The sequence below is a fragment of the Chenopodium quinoa genome, unplaced genomic scaffold (genome assembly GCF_001683475.1).
Source record: "Chenopodium quinoa cultivar QQ74 unplaced genomic scaffold, ASM168347v1, whole genome shotgun sequence".
NCBI lineage: Eukaryota > Viridiplantae > Streptophyta > Magnoliopsida > Caryophyllales > Amaranthaceae > Chenopodium > Chenopodium quinoa.
In genome coordinates this window covers 4,361,281-4,378,669 of record NW_018744502.1, presented here as the reverse complement: position 1 = coordinate 4,378,669, position 17,389 = coordinate 4,361,281, and the positions used below count along the sequence as shown (strand labels likewise).

The window sequence follows — 17,389 nt, the reverse complement described above, 5'->3', positions numbered from 1 at the left end:
AGTTTTTTTTTTTGACAGAAATTTCGTTCAATCTTTAAACTTTCTTGTCTTTCTACTTCGGATATTCTATAATTCGTCACCATTATAGCATTCTCCATTGTCATTATCTTCATCGCGATCGTGAATGTTGAGGTAATTTTGAGGGTTATTTTTTGTGTTTATAAATATGTGAATGTCAAAACAATTTTGCAATTGTGATTCCTAATCTATTATGTTATTGATCCATAATTATTGTGTCTATGATGAATCAAGATTAGATTTAAGTTGGGTATTCAAATTTTTAGAGTTAAAATAATTAATATCAAACTTGTGTATAATTTCTGTAAAAATAAAAAATAAAAATATATATATGAACACATAGTATTTTAAAATTGAACATTTAGTACTTATGAACATATTTTAATAATTTATTTTATCTTTATTTTTCGTTAACAATTATATACCATGATTTTGAACCTATATGAATATATGAAAATCATGTTCATTTTTAATATACTAATCTTCATTTTTTTTTTTGTACTTTTTAAGTGTTCATTTTTTTACGTGTTTATTTTTGTATACTAAATGTTCATTTTATTTAACGTGTTCATATATTATTATGAAGTGTTCATTTTATTAGGTATGGTCTAGTTATTCAATGATTGTATGGTATATTTTCATTTTTAATATACTAAATGTTCTTTTTTTTTTTTTTTACGTGTTCACTTTCTATTACTAAATGTTTACGGGTTCATTTTTCTAATAATTACTAGATGTTCATTTTTTTTTTTATTTTTTTTTTTTTACATGTTCATAAATTTTTTTTTTTTTTTTACTAAATGTTCATTTTTATGGTTGTGGTCCAACAATTTTATAATGATATGATAATCATATTTATTTTTAATACTAAATGATCACTTTTTTAACATGTTCATTTTTGTTTATTTGTTCATATTTTACAAATGAATGTTTTTTTTTTTTTTTAACGTGCTCATATTTTTTTTATCTAAATGTTCATTTTATATGGTGTGGCTACACTAATGTGCAGCTAAGACTTATTGGTGACTGAGCAATTCTTTTGAAATGTGTGACATAACACAACATGATACTTAACTAATGGGTTAGATGGTGGGCTATGTAACATGGACTTTTCATTTCTCCTCAAATACCCATATTGGATCTTTGACTCTCAAACATGGGTATGAAGGAGGGTATGACTCTTGACTACATCACTTTTAGTTCAAAATCATAGATTTTTTTCACGATACTTGACACGTACTTGTTTCGAACATGGGTATCCGACTACCTGAGTTCATTTAACATAGGTTATCCCCAAGATACACATGCTTAACATAAGACACAAGTCACAACTCACACAACATAACACAACCCCATATCATCTACTAAGTTCACACAAGCCTACCCTTAGTGCAACAATTTGCAAATGAGACTTTAAGAGCAAAATTAGCCCATACATTATTATAACAAGAATTTTAAAGTGGGACACATTATTATTACGGGTATGGGCTAATCTTGCTCTAAGGGGTAGAATTTAAAAGTGTTACGACACATTATTATAACTATAAAAATGGATCCCCATGCATTTTCTCTAAATAATGTCACAAAAAACATTGGCTTAAAGTGAAAACCATTTTTAAAGTTTTTTTATTTTTATAAGATAAATATCTCAAAAGGTAAAACCACTTAAAGTACAAGTGTAAAAAAGGGCTAGAGAAAGATAAGAGGTCCAATAATAATTTTACAGAATATTGAAACTAATCTACAAATTAACGTAATTTAGGAAGAGATTAGCAGGTTAATTGGTAGGTTAGGGACTTAGGGTACAGCAAGATTAGATGCCCATTTCATCACTATATATACTAAGGTTTTTACTTTTCTAAGAGTACATCTAATTTGAACCATACACATGCATCAAGCATATAAACAGAGGTTCTAAAAGTTACATTATTTTATATTTCTCGTTCAAACATTCGAATAATAATAGTCATATTCATTGTTTAATCTTTGAATTTGAAGATTTGTTATACATGCCACGCACCAACGATTCCTCTAAAGCACTAAATATAGTGATATTTTTAATGGTAATGTGGTGATCACTACTTTGATTGTGTCGTTGATACCATGATATATATGACCATGATCTTTTGGGTCATGTAACGAATTGAGATGAAGGGTGAATGAGCGGAAGGAGAGTAGGAGAGAAAGGGATGTTTTATGTAATACGAAGTATAAGAAAACACGAAATTGTCCGGCTATCTAAACAAGGAAGAGAGTTCGAGAATCAGTTACAAGTCCAATAAAGCTTCATACTAAAATTAATTAATTGCTGATAATATATAATAGGAATAGCTCATTTCTCTAACTTATAAGGGTATTATTCTCCTATCTTTCTCCCTCATGTCACATGAGAACTCTGCAAAGGAATTTCGACAATTGATAAAAAAAAAAAAATAGTTGAAAGCGAAGTTTTAATAAGTATATAGAATGAGATATATATGTTGTGAGTTATGATAACAAATGGGTTCCAACTTATTGCAAAATATTGTGTTTGGTGTCCAAGTTTTTTTTACTTAGTGTTTGGGGTCTATGGAAGAATTTCCGGTGAGTTAAGGTTAACTCACTGTTAACCATATACGAAAAAAGTTTGACCCTTGTTAAAAAGCTAGACCCCTTAACAAATAAGTTAGTCTCCTAAGCTAATAATTGAATTCAATTATAACAACAACTAATAATTGTCATAGTAATATTCCAAATTCATCAGCTTATACTGTCACCTTTTTTTTTTTGAAATCTTATCTCATGCTTCTACCCTTATTTTAGAAAATCCCAATACAATGAAGAATAAAAATGATTTTATAAATAATTCTTATGTTATTTTATATCAGTTTTTATTTTTATTTTTTCAAAAATCTTCTTTTGAAATCTAAGTGCATAAAAAAGATTCATATTTTATTGATTTCATTTGAAATTTGATTAGATATTAGAAGATCTTTTGTTAGTTTAATTCTAAATATTATTCCAGCCCGTTTTGTGTGTGTCTGGTCACACAGTGTGGCCGATTGTAAGAGAACAAAGTAACCCCTATAAAGTTATAACACTAACAAAGTAACCCATGTAACACTGACTGAGTAACTCCTGTAACACTGACTAAGTATCCCCTATAACTTTTTTTTTACAAGAGCAAGTAACCCCTATAACACTGACTAAGTAACCCCAATAAGTCAGTAACACTAACAAAGTAACCTCTATTATAGCAAGTCACACAGTGTGGCCAACCACATATAAGAGTTTGTGATATTCTTTTCAATTTTACACTATTTAAATTAAGGAAAATGTCTAAAAATAAATATTATGAAATATAATTAATTAATTTATTTATTTTTTCAAAATCTCACATATTTATTAAAATGAAATATGAATTAAATGATCTTATAAGCTAAATATGTATTGAAAAGTACGTCAACACTGCCAAAAAAACACAACAATAAGTTAAATTTATAATAACCTAATATATATAGTCGGTCTCGCAGCCAGGCCATGAGACCGCGACACTTGATATTTCACTTTTTCGCCAAGTGTCACGCCACGTAGACGAAAAATAGGTATTATTGTGACACATATGATGCTAATTAAGCGAAGTTTGGATAGAATTTGTAAGATAAAAATATCGTATAGAATTTTATCATCGATAAGCTTCTAATATTTCATATTACAAAATTGATCATAACTTTTAATAAATATCCAATAACTTGATTATATTTTCATTATAAAATTCGTTTTAAAAAGTTCTTTAAAATAATATCCGTTTATATTATATTTAATTTATTTAAGAAAATAATAGTAGAGAATCAATTTATATAATTTCAAGTTAATAACAACATAGATTTCTATTTACAGACAAAATTACTAAAAATACGATATTAGTATGTCTAAATATCTTGCATTATCAAAAAGGATTACTACATAACCGTATATAAAATTCAAGCCAAAAATTAACACTAATATTTTAAAACAGGAAGTTGGAAGGACACTTGTCCTCTTCCTGTTTTTCCTGCTTTAAAAATATTTCTGCTTTTTCTTTTTTTTAAAAAAAGAACATTTTTTTCCATTTTTTTAATACTTTTTTTTTTTACAAAAAATTCTCAATCAAACGTTGTTTCTAATTTCTATCCTCTTTTTCCTTCTATCCCAATTCCCAAATGATGTATCTGTTCGGTTTCAAAAAAAAAAAAAAAAATACGATGTATTTGTTCTTATCAGTTTGTAATCCCCAAACTACGCTATTATCCTCTAATTCCTCCCTTAAATATTCATAGATAAATTGATTCCAAATTCTTCACTACTACTTTATCAATCATCTTTTTCTCTCCTCACAATTTAATCTGATTTTTCAAGGTTAGTTATGATTTTCCTTCTCTTGAATTTCTCATATTTTTTAAACAATTCCTTTTCTGATAATTGTGTTGATTGATGGTGTTGAGGCAAAAATTCTTCAATTTGTTGATTAAAATGTTGTTTTTGGCTGCAGGGAAATGATAAATGGATTTAATTGATTGAATGTTGGTGGTGTTGAGGCGACAATTCTTCAATTAATTGGTAATGAATTTAGTTTTTCTTCCCTAATTTAGTTTTACCAATGAATTTAATCAGTATTCCCTCTTTACTACCCTTAATTAAATTTGGGTTAGAATACTATCTCTCTTGCCTTTTCTCATTCCCGGTTTGGAGTTTAATCAATTATTTTATTTTTCAAGGTGTTTCCTTATTTTGATTCTACTTTTTATTTTTGTTTTTTTTTTAAAAAAAAAATTATTAGAAATTTGAGAACATTTTGTCTCAGGTGTTTTATATTATTTTTTCAATTTCTATATGGCTTGTTTAGTCGATTTGTTAGGACAGAAATATATTTTGTGTTTTTTTTTTTTCCCAAAAACATGTTTCATATGCGTTAAGGTTGAATTTGTTCTGATTCTATGTTTTTTTTAAATCTTACAGTATTGAAAGGATTGAACATGTATGGTTAGTTTAAGTTTATAAGGCGATGTTATTACAAATTTATTTTGCTTTAAGGATGATAGAAAGTTTTATTTCATTTGATATCTTCCATAATTTTCTGGGCTAGATGCATGAATAATGTTGTTTGTTCCCTTGATTTTGTTCTCTATTTTAACTCTTTTTTTTTTTGTTAATGAAGATTAATATTATTATTTGATGGGTTTATTTTTTTAAGAAATACATTGATGAATACCTCTATTGTAATTATTTTTTTTAAGAAATATCATAATGAATTCCTCTGTATAATCCCCCTTTTTTTTGTTGACAAATGAAAATCAAATTCAATTGTATCTATAATATAGTTTCATTTTATTTTTGGATCATTAGAAGGTGAGGTAGGCATGGCTATTCTCCGAAATTTAGTGATTCTAAATGTACTATTTTGAAGTAATAATAGTTTACTTCTCTAAAATTTATACTTGACAAAATTCATATGAAAAATTGGTAGGTTGATTTGGTTTACTTCTCTAAGTATTGTTGATTTATTTTTTTATTAATTGTGATTTTGTGTGTTTTGCAGGTGAAATTCATTATTCAACAACTGAACAATATATTGGATGGTAGCTACATCAAAGATTATTTATATGATTAGTTATGTACAAATGATTGTATATTCCTTTGCATTTTCAATAGTGTTAAATAATATAATAATCAAAATTGAAAGTATTAGTGTTTAATTATTCTTAATGATGTTTTTGGATGCATAAATAAAAATATAAATTGTTCTTGACGGTCAATAAACACGCATATTTCTTATGATATAATACAACTTTTTAATTAAGAATAATGAATTAAATTATAAGTAGTATTTCTACAATGCAATTTATATAAACATATAATTTGAATTGAATCAAATGTAGAGCAATCCAAGTGTACAATACAATAAATCTTTAATCAAATTATTCAAAAATATTTAACTAGCAAGTTTAACCAATGGATCGCAAGGGCTAAATACTATTTTAACCATAAAAGTTTATCAACCATATGCATTTCATTTTTTTGTCAAGTGTCACACCACATAGGTGACAAATAGGTACTACTGTGACACATGATGCTAAGTAAAAGAATTTTGGATAGATTTTTTAAGATAAAATTGTTATAAAGAGTTGTATTAGATATACATCTAATATTTTATAGATACAAAATTATCATAACTTTTAATAAATATCCTATAACTTGGTTCAAAGAAGATCCATATTGGTAAAAATACTTTAATTTAAGTTCAACAAATTAAATTAAATTTAATTTAAGAAGATCCTTAAAAAAGGCATGATACTTTTTTCTCTCTCTAAACCTCTGCCATGGCGTGGAAACGAGCAAACAAAGAATTGGCTAGAGTGCGAGAAAGTTAAGAAAAATCACAGATTCGTGAAGGGATTGAGATGGCGAATCCATTGAACACGGTTTCAAAGACAAAATCGAGAATGATTAGAGAAGGTATTCTGCAATTGAACTTCGATTATTCTGATGAACTGGAGAATCTCATTCTATCTCCAGCTCAATCGATTCAGGAGCTGATTCAGGGATCCAGGCAAAAATCTCAGCTAAATGAGTGGTTGAATGTAATGGCTACTCCTTCGGGTCAAGGTACTATTCGATTGGAGGAAAACAGAGCACTTGAGGTTGAGGTAAGAAATCCGATTAAACCTCGATTGCAACTATCATCTGATGATGTTTCTGTTGAACTTGATTAATGGAAGTTAGGGTTTGTTGCTTATGTCATGGGTAATAAACCTTATTTGAATGCTTTTATGTGTTTATGTAAGAGAATTTGGGGGGATAAGAATGTTGATAAGGTGATACCACTATAAAAGGGTATTTTCCTAATTCGATTCCTGAATAATGAAACGAAGGAGAAGGCATTGAATGTTGTTCAAGTGTTGTTTGATAAGAGACCTATGTTCTTGAAACAATGGGAAGATGGGATGGAATTGAATGTAGCTGAATTTACGAAGGTCCCTGTTTGGGTGCATCATCCAAATTTACCTTTGAAGTATTGGGGATAATCATGCCTAGAAAAGATTGTAAGCTTAATTGGGTCTCCTCTTAAGCCTGACTCAGCTGCTCAGATGAAGGATAGAGTGGCATATGCTAGATGATGAAGGTGGATGTTAATGGGGATTTTGAAGAGATTATTGAATTTGAGTCTAAAAATGGGACTTGCATTCAAAAACAAGTTGTGTTTGAATGGAAGCCATTAAAATGTGAGGTATGCCAGAATATAGGTCATGGAGCTAGAGACTGCAAGAATGGAAAGAAAGTCTGGAGACCTAAGATAGTACAGGAGCAGGACAAAGTGGAACCTGCTACGCAAGTGGAGAAACCTGTGGAGAGTGTGAGTGTTCAAGGGGAGAAAGAAGGATGGATAGACACTCATAGGAAGGCAGCAAAAGTGCATAAAATTATTGTCCAAGTTCCTAGCAGAAATACCTTTGGCAGCTTAAAGAAGGAAGGACTGATGTTTAGCAACTTGAATGGGATAGATGATGAAAATTTGGGTGTTGCTCCTGGAAATGGAGTGGAGATAGACTTAGATCATGGATAAGATACTAATATGGAATGTTACGGGCTTGAATAGCCCTGATAAGTAAAAGGAAGTGAACTTTTTCCTTTTGCAGAATAAGATTGGTCTTTGCTGGTTATTACAGACTAAGATCAAGGCTAAGAATTTTCCTAAGATTCATAACTCAATGCTGCAAGGTTATTGTATTTCAACTAATTTTCAGTGTTGCAAAGGAGGTAGAATCTTGATTGCTTGGTTACTAGGATTCTTCCAAGTGAATACTGTAAATATTACTAAACAATACATTCACATGTCTGTAAATAATATTGTTGTGAATAGGACTTTTTGCATGATTGTGGTTTATGGAATGAATGATGCTATTGAAAGGGTTGAACTCTAGAAAGGCTTGAATTCTATAAGTGATAACATGACTTCTCTTTGGGTGGTTTCTGGAGATTTTAATTGTCCATTGAATTTTGAAGACAGATTGGGCAGCAGTATCACTAATGGTGAGATTGCTGAGTTTAGGGACTGTGTGCAGTACTAAGGTGTTACAGACTTGAATAAGGTAGGTACTTGGAATAATAAGCAGAATGGGGAGAGTATGGTTTACAGCATAATTGATAGAACTCTCATAAATGAAGACTGGGCTTGACAGTTTCCTTGCTCTTATTTTCATTACATGCCAGAAAAGTGGTTTGATTATTGTCCTGCCATGTTGCATCTGTTTACACAAGATAATGAGAGGAGAAAACCTTTTAGATTTCTGGATATATGGGCAGATCATGAGAATTTTGGGGACATTGTTAAAGGGGGTGTGGAATACCAATGTTATTGGTATCCCTATGTATAGAATGGTGGTGAAATTGAGAAAGTTAAAGTATGAATTGAGAAAGTTGAATAAGATGTCATATGCTGATTTGGATATCAAATACATGAAGCTAAGATCTGAGCTCGAAGTTATTCAAAGGAAGATGCAATCTGATGTTGAGAATGAGGATTTGAGAGCTTTAGAGCTAATCACCTTATAGGAGTATGGGAGAGTCAGGAAAGATTATTTTGGTTCTCTGAGACAAAGAGATAAAATTAATTGGTTGAAGGTGGGAGATGAGAATACTACCTATTTTCATAGAAGCATAAAGCTTAGACAATTTAGAAAGAAATTTGTGGCTGTTAAAGATGGAAAGGGTGTTGATTGTAATACTCCAGATTCTATTACTCAGCTTTTGTTGAGTATTATAAAGCTCAGGCACAGGAAATTTTTCAGAAGGGAAGTATTCCGAGTGATGAGCATGCTCAGAATCTTTGTGTTCCTTTTTCAAGGAAGGAAATCAGGGATGCTGTTTTTTCCATTCCAGGTGACAAAGCTCCAGGTCTAGATGGGTATTCTTGTACCTTTTTCAAGAAAGCTTGGAGTGTTGTGGGAGAGGAGTTTACATATGTTGTTCTTAGCTTCTTTGATAATGGCAAATTACTTAAAGAAGTGAACTGCACCACTTTGACTCTTATCCCAAAGGTACATCAGCTAAATTTTGTAATGGAATTTAGGCCCATAGCTTGTTGTAATGTAGTATACAAATGCATTACAAAGCTAATATGCAAGAGATTGAAGGGTGTGCTTCCTGATTTGATCTCTCCTAACCAAACTAGTTTTGTTGAAAATAGGCATATCTTACATAATATCAGTATTATCCAAGATCTTGTGGCTCATTATGGGAGGAAAAGTGCTCTAAGTAATTGCTTGTTGAAAGTTGACATCAAAAAAAGCATATGACTCAATGAAATGGGATATTTTGAAGGAGATGTTGCAAGCTTTGAATTTTCCAGAGAAGTTCATTCATTGGATTAAGACATGTGTGACCTTTACTTCCTTCTCTTTGAGTATCAATGGTGGATTGGAGGGATTCTTTCAAGGCAAGAGAGGGATAAGGCAAGGAGATCTAATGTCTCCTTTTTATTTGTGATATGCATGGTATATCCAACCAGAATTCTTTAGCTTGTGGGAGATAACAGAAATTTCTCTTTTCATACAAAATGTAGAAGCTTGAAGTTAAATCATCTGGTTTTTGCAAATGATTTAATTTTGTTTAGTAAGGGTGTTAAAAGCGCAGTTGAGATGCTTATGAGATGCCTTGCTACTTTTGCCGCTGCCTCAGGTTTGGTTGCTAGTAGTGGAAAATCAAACATTTACAGCTGCAATTTTAATCCTAGTACTAAAAGGGAGATTATTTTGAATTCTGGCTTTAAGGAAGATTTTCTTCCTTTTAAGTACTTAGGGGTTAATGTCAGCTCAAGGAAGCTGAATAAGACTGATTGCCAGGTGCTAGTTGATAAAATAACAGCAAGAATTAGGTCCTGGGGTTCAAGAACTCTTTCTTATGCAGGGAGAGCTCAATTGGTGAATTCTGTCCTATTGACTTTGCATTCCTATTGGGCTAGCATCTTTATTCTACCTAAGAGTATTCTGGATGGTATTATTGCTGTCTGCAGAAACTTTCTTTGGGATAGGAAACATGTTTCTCATAGGACCCGTCCTATTGCTTAGGACATTGTATGCAGAAGTAAGAGACAAGGTGGGCTAGGGATTCATGACTGTCAGCTCTGGAACTTAGTAGCTTTAGGAAAGCAGATTTGGAATATTGCAACGAAGCAGGATAGTTTGTGGCTTAGATGGATTGACCACTTATATATGAGAAATAGATGTTGTATGAGAAATAGATGCTGGAAAAGAGTTCCTTGTGCCAAAACTGCTAGATGGAACTGGAAGCAGATTTGGCGCTGAAGGAAAGGTTTAAAGTGGGTTATATTGGTCAAAGTTGGCTTGCAAATGAGAAAGGGTATACTGCTGCTAGTGGGTACAGATGGCTAAAAGCTGACTTGCCTGATATTTCTTGGTGTTTCTGGATTTGGAACAGGTTTAACATCCCCAAACATAGTTTTATTGGGTGGATGATTATGTGGAGAAGAATAAGAGTGAGATCTAGACTAGCTCAGAAGGATTGCCCTCTATGTTCACAGCATGAAGAAACTGTTGATCATCTGTTTTTTGATTGTCAGTACAGTCAAGCTTGCTGCAGTGCTATGGGGTCGATTTTGGGTATGCAGAATCCAAAATCTTAGGAAGATTGCAACTCAAATCTTCTGAGTATTACAGGCAGATTCAAGAGAAGAGTTGCTCACAGCTGCTACACTGGTATGCTATATGTGATATGGCAGCAAAGGAATAAGGCAATTTGGGATAAATGTTTGCAGAGTCCTCAAAGAGTGGTGAAGAATCTCTTAAGAGACATCTACAATATACTGACTCAGATCATGCCTATGAAATCTAGTAGGAAGAATAGGGATTGGATTAAGAAACTTATTGTGTAGTTTCTTTTGTTTTTGTCTATTTTGTTCGAGTTGGGTTGCTGGATGACTTTGGGGCTATTAGGCTGTTTGTTTTTGTGTTCCTTGTATCTAGGGGACTTTGTTTGTGTGTATTCGTTTTTTGGTGATTAATAAAAAAAAAATTACCTTTTTTCAAAAAAAAAAAAAAAAAAGTTCAATAAAAATAATTTCAAGTTAATAATAAATATCCTATAAGTTTTGAATAGTTCTTTAAAGTAAGATCCATTTATAATTATATTTAATTTTTTTCAAAAAAAAAAAAGAAAAATACAGAATTGGTAGAAATAAGTTTCAATCAGTATGTAAAAATAATTTTAGTATGTATAAAATAATTTCAAGTCTATAATAACATAGCTATCTATTTAGAAACAAAACTACAAAAACTACACTGTATCGTATGTCTAAATATCCTATATTATCCAAATGGATCATATGACCGTAATTAACATTCAAGTCAAAATATTCATCTTAAAATTTTATCAACAATCTGGGCATCGCCCGGGCACAAAACTAGTATGTATATAAAGGGGAGTTTTTTCCCAAGATTGTAGAGAGCCACCTAGAATTCTGATTTTTTTTAATTTATTACGGCGCCATGTAGGATTAGTATTTTTAGAGCGTTACGTGTAGGATTATGCCACATAGGATTATTATTTTAATGTGCCACGTAAGATTAATTTTTTTTTTTTAATTTATTATAGAAATAAAATACTATCTTTTTAAATTGGAAATTTTATCTAAGAGAAAAGAAACAATTTATTTTATTTCGTATACATATACATACATATATATATATATATATATATATATATATATATATACATATATATATATATATATATATATATACATATATATATATATATATATATATATATATATACTATTGTATTAAACTTAAAAAATGAAATTCACGTTCGATTGATATTTTAAAAAAAATGGATTAGATAAAAAAAATAATGAAAATACGACAAGTGATTATAAAAAAATACTAATAAAAAAAATGAAATCACTTCAACTAAAAGAAAAATATCAATTTTCTCTCAAAAAAAAAAATATCAGTTTTGGATTAGATACAAAAAAATAAGAAAAAAACATTGAAATTAAAATAATATCCTTTCTCATTTTCTAGCAAAAAAAAATGTTCATCATTTATTATATATTCGTTTAAAAGATTAAATTCTACGTTAACAAAATTTATCATAGCTAATAATAAACTTTATAACCACTTTAAATCCATTATTTTTTAAATCCTATATAAACTCATCTAATGTCCAACACGATGAACAATGTTCATAATTAAGAAGTCAATTCAGTCATAAGTGTTAATTTTGCAAAGGGGCGGGTTTAATTATGCAACTTATCTATCGACACGATCAACGATTGATTTACAAAGGATGATGGAAGCTTGGAAGATTATATTTTCACCGGGTGTTCACAATTTGAAAAAAAAATTTGGTTAAACAAATACATATAGTTTCACATATTTTATTTTCATTCTATTTTTCTTCAAGGATTAGTTTGTATTGTTGTATAAACAATAATTTACAAAATATACCGTATTTATATATGCGTGAACCTTTATTGTGTATAAGATTAAAAAATAGTAATATTATGTATTTATATTTTGTTATTATGATTGAATATTAAATGTTAAAATTTAACTATTAATAGAAACCCGTGCATCGCACGGGCTTAAATCTAGTAAGTATTATATAGAAATTGATATAACTGTACCAAAAAAAATATTAGAAAGGGTCCAAGTTTTTCGATTTTTTTGATTGGTTGTTTTATTAAAAAAAAAAGAAAAATAATATATATATATATTTTTTTTTGGTTAACTAGAAGGGTCCAACTTTTTAAACTAAGGGTCTAACTTTTTGCTAACAATTAATTGGGATAAAAACACCCCAAATTTCAAATATAAATCTTCTAATATATAATCAAATTTCAAATGAAATCAATAAAATATGAATCTTTTTTATACACTTAGATTTCAAAAGAAGAATTTTTTTTTCCAAATTTATTTATTTATTATTTTATTTTATTATTTTTTTATTTTTTTGCATAACTGATATATCAAGTTATTGTGTTATTTTTTTGTGAGATTTTATCTCATTCTTATTTTTTATTTTTTTATAGTAAAAAAATTCATTAATAAAACTCATATGACATCTACAAAAGAGATTCGACTTTAACAAATACATAAGATATTGAATCAAATAAAAATTTATAAAAACTACGATCGTCGAGTAGATCTTGTATCGTGGAACATCTCCCACTTATATCGCTGGTAAATACAGCCTTGTTGGAGAGACAATCTAACGGTCCTTTGTAGCCATGAGGATGTTTTCCTTCTGATTCATCCAATTGTATTTGAAAGCTTGATAATTCTTGCGATCTCGCATAATTTTTCACTAACGAAATAATTTCACGACAATTCATTAGATCTAATATCATGGATTCAAACCTAAGAAAATTCTCCGCCAAAAAGAGGAGATAAACTTTGTCTTTCGTAGGAGGTCGAAAAATCCTTGTCTTTCGAAAGAGATCGGAAACCCTTTCTTTCAGGGAAGAAAAATTCTTCCCAAAAGGAGGAAACATTATTATAAACCTAAAAAAACTTTTACAGAAACAAGGATTGGGGCTTTCCACCGGTTAAAATCGATGGAAGCCTCTTAAAAAAAACAACAATGGAGGCTAGGGTTTAGGAGAGAGGAAGGAGGAACTCAATCAAAAGATTAAACTGATTAGTCATTTTTTATCTCATGCTTCTACGTACCCTTATTTTAGAAAATCCCAATACAACGAAAAATAAAAATGATTTTGTAAATAATTCTAATGTTATTTTTTTGATATAAAATTCTAATATTAGTTTTAGATGATAAAATTTTAACATTACTAATTACATACAAAACAATTCAAACTAATTTCTTGAATCAAATTAATTTGGAAAATTGGTATAAAAAAAATAAAAAATTGACAGTTATTATAAGCTGATGAATTTGGAATATTTCTATGACAATTATTAGGGAAAATTTTGCAATGACCACAATAATATTGTAGCCATTATAATCTTTAATTTCAATCTGGACCTTTAAAATTTGATATTAAATCTTGACCATTCATATTTGTATAAAATAAAAATAAAAAAATTAGTTTTATTTGAAATAAAATGAGTGATGATAATCAGTTGATTACTTCTAAAAGAAAGCCATAAAGTTTGTTTTCGAACCCTTTATTCCATAATCCATTGATTCGTTTGATTCCGAAACTCGACTTCTGTAAAATGTATTTCGTATAACAATAGTGTTGGTGATATTAATATTTGTGGGAAAGATGATACTGACTTACTGAGTTAAGGATAAAATATCTAATATTTCGATTCTCGATGATAATTTAACAATGGTAATTTGTTGTTGTACCATTAATGGAGATTGAGAGATTTGCTTGGTAGAGAAATCGAAACTGCTTGTATTTGGCGACAAAAACATGATATTTTTTTCATAAAAACAAACAGTTATTTTTAAAATATTTTTTTTTTTCATAGTCAAACAAATAAGTGAACAAGATTTATCCTTAAAATTTTAATGGTTGAGATTGAAAACAATTACAATGGTTACACATTTAGGGGGTGTTTGGTATCAAATTAGTAAATGTAAGGGAATGGAAACAAATTAGAAGGGGAAAGGGTAATATATAGTGTTACCCTTACTAGTTGTTTGGTATTACTAAGGAAACGTAAATAATTGTAATCAATCCCTTTCCTCTTGTTTGGCATAGATAACTTGGAAACAAATAGTTTTCCTTCTAATTTTTGATGTCTTGGCTAACTTTTGATATACATTATACAATGTAGAGCAACACTAATTACCATAATATACATATATATATTTTTTGAACCGATTACCATAATATATCATATGCTAGATATATAGGCAAAGTCACATAAGTTGTTGACTACAAAAGCATTGAAATTCTAGTATTCTCAAAAAAAAAAAAATAATAAAAAAAAAGTATTTAAAAACCATTAAAACATTAACTCCAATAACAACTTAGGACAAAACTTTCTACTTCTTCTTAAGAAGATCAATTGCATATTGTTTCTTCATATTAGTTGGAGCTTGATAGAAGATGATGAGCTTCATACGTCCAATACCTTTTATTTTTACCTCTACCTCGATTGCTTGCCTCACCCTTAGCTTGACTAGCCTCCATCTGAAAAATTAAAAACAAAAAATAAAAAACCAAAAATCAATTGAAGCTACTACTGACCTAATGCTGATTTTTTTAAAATAAAGACATCATTTAACAATCACCATTGAAAATGTTAACATACAAAAACATAACACCATAAAAAAGGTAGTGGTACAGATGCAATAAAGACTGAAAGGATAACAAGCAGACTAGTAGAGGTTATGAGATGTCAATACTTAAGAGTAAAATTATCGAGATTATGAGATTAATGAGTTTTTTTTTTTCAACAATAGATTTAAAAGGTACATAAATTTAATTAGCACCCAAAGATCCATCAATTGTGTCAAAAGAGGCTGGAGTGCCTAAGATGCATTAGTATTAAAGTGCCTTAGCAAAATTTCCTAGCCTATAACCATGAAGGCAATGAAGCACACTAGTACAAATCAATGAAAACTAGAAAATATAATGTCCAAGACAAAATCCTAATAGAAAATCTAGACCAATGAAGCCTTATGTTTCAATACAAGATCAATGTACACCAAACTTTACAATCAAAACAACATAATAGGATTAACTAATCTTGAATTGAGAATGATGGGATTACAACAATACATAAAAACACACTAATAAAACATTCTTTTAAATGGTATCTTTGACCTCTATATGGAGCAAGAAAACCCTCACAATTCGTATACCCCGCATCAGCCAAATAATAATTACCTTCAAAGTTATTGAAAAAAATAATTACTTCCAACCAAAACTAATAAAACATATACACTCACAAAAAAGGCCTTCACTTACCTCAAGGTACTCTAAAACCGTTTGGTCTAGAAAGAGCATTTCGAAGTACACGCATATCATGGGCCGAGTCTTCCCAACCAGGAAGAACATAAATAAATTGCATATTAGGTGCACAAACACCCAATACATTCATAGCAATCGTTCCTTTTCTTGTTCTATACTTTGGTCGTTCTTTTGAAGGCACATTTACATTAATGTAAGTCCCATCTAATGCCCCTAAACAATTCTACAAAAATAGAAAAAAATATTACTTACAAACAAGCAAAAATAAGAAAATCCTAGCAAAATTTAGGGGCTTTGAAAATATCAATACCTTGAAGGATTTCCACCTTTCATCTTCACAATCATCCAATATTTGTGTGGGATTGTAAAGTAGTACTTCATGCAACTTGAGAAAAGCCCTTAGACAAAGGTGAAATTGTCGGCTCACGGTTTCTCCACTTCTATAGAAGTAATGTCCAATAGACCTATTCTTCTTATGATGAGCCAACGTGTATAAAAACATGGCTACTATCTCTTGAAGCGACATGTTTTTGTTCCACTCAAACCCCCAATGTCTCTAAGCATCTCACAAATAATATTGAAAGTTTTTCTATTAACGCGAAGCTCACTCTTGCATTTCACATCACTCTCCTATAAAGCCCTCTCAATACTAACATCCGTAACAATTTTTTGTTTCTTTTCCTATCTTTTATTTGAACCCCCCTTATTGTAACAACGCTAATTATATACCACATCCAATACATCATCAACATAATAATAACCATTGCAATTACTATTTGTATTTGTTTTAGCTTTTTCTTCCTTATAGAATGCATAAGTCGAGGCATTGTACAAGAAACACAGAAAATAAATGGCAATTGAACCTGATAAATGGCAAAACAATAGTTATATCAATCTCTAGTTAATCAAATAACAAATATTGTCAACCAAATCATGAGGAGTAAACTACTCAAGAAACAAGCAAAATTAAGCAAAAAACCATGGTCTATATACTCAAAATAGTAGCAGTAACTTTCTCACTGTAATGCATACACATATGGAGCAAAATAAGACATGTATAGCACCAGAAAACTATGGTCTATATACTCAAAATAGTAGCAGCAACTTTCTCATCGTAATGCATACATATGGAGCAAAATAAGACATGTTCAGCACCACCAATAATCTATTACATTCATAACATAGATATAATTACCAAATGAAGAAATTATACAAAACTCCAATGTTTGTTAAATAATTTCAAGTGAATTGAAGCTTAAAACAATAACATTCGTAGCTGAAACTTGAAGTAATTATAATAATACAATCAAAAATCAAACAAAAACAACTTTCTAAGATTGCAATTGAACACGCAAGTTATAAATTCATACCAAAAAACGCAAAAATTGATACTACATGAACCCTAGAAATTGAACGAAAACAACTTTCTGAAGTTACAATTGA

General features: G+C 29.7%; 1 protein-coding gene and 1 long non-coding RNA gene across 3 annotated transcripts; one reads left to right on the top strand and one right to left on the bottom strand.

The window, feature by feature from the left end:
• The first annotated feature begins 3,937 nt into the window (after nt 1-3,937).
• Nucleotides 3,938-5,666, top strand: LOC110698193. The gene is made up of 3 exons (XR_002506681.1): nt 3,938-4,395; nt 4,529-4,596; nt 5,576-5,666. It is a non-coding gene; the product is annotated as an uncharacterized LOC110698193 (long non-coding RNA).
• An 8,617-nt stretch (nt 5,667-14,283) lies between these two features.
• LOC110698017 lies at nt 14,284-17,012 on the bottom strand. Of its 2 annotated transcripts, XR_002506637.1 has the most exons (3): nt 16,257-17,012; nt 15,944-16,169; nt 14,284-15,163 (listed from the first exon to the last, which is right to left on the bottom strand). XR_002506637.1 is itself a non-coding variant. In XM_021875420.1 (2 exons), the coding sequence occupies exons 1-2, from the start codon at nt 16,470-16,472 to the stop codon at nt 15,945-15,947; spliced, it is 441 nt and encodes a 146-aa protein (XP_021731112.1). In that variant the 5' UTR covers nt 16,473-17,012; the 3' UTR covers nt 15,525-15,944. The 2 variants fall into 2 exon arrangements, 1 of the variants encoding a protein (XP_021731112.1); XM_021875420.1 differs by lacking the exon at nt 14,284-15,163 and having other exon boundaries at nt 15,525-16,169.
• Nucleotides 17,013-17,389: the final 377 nt, after the last annotated feature.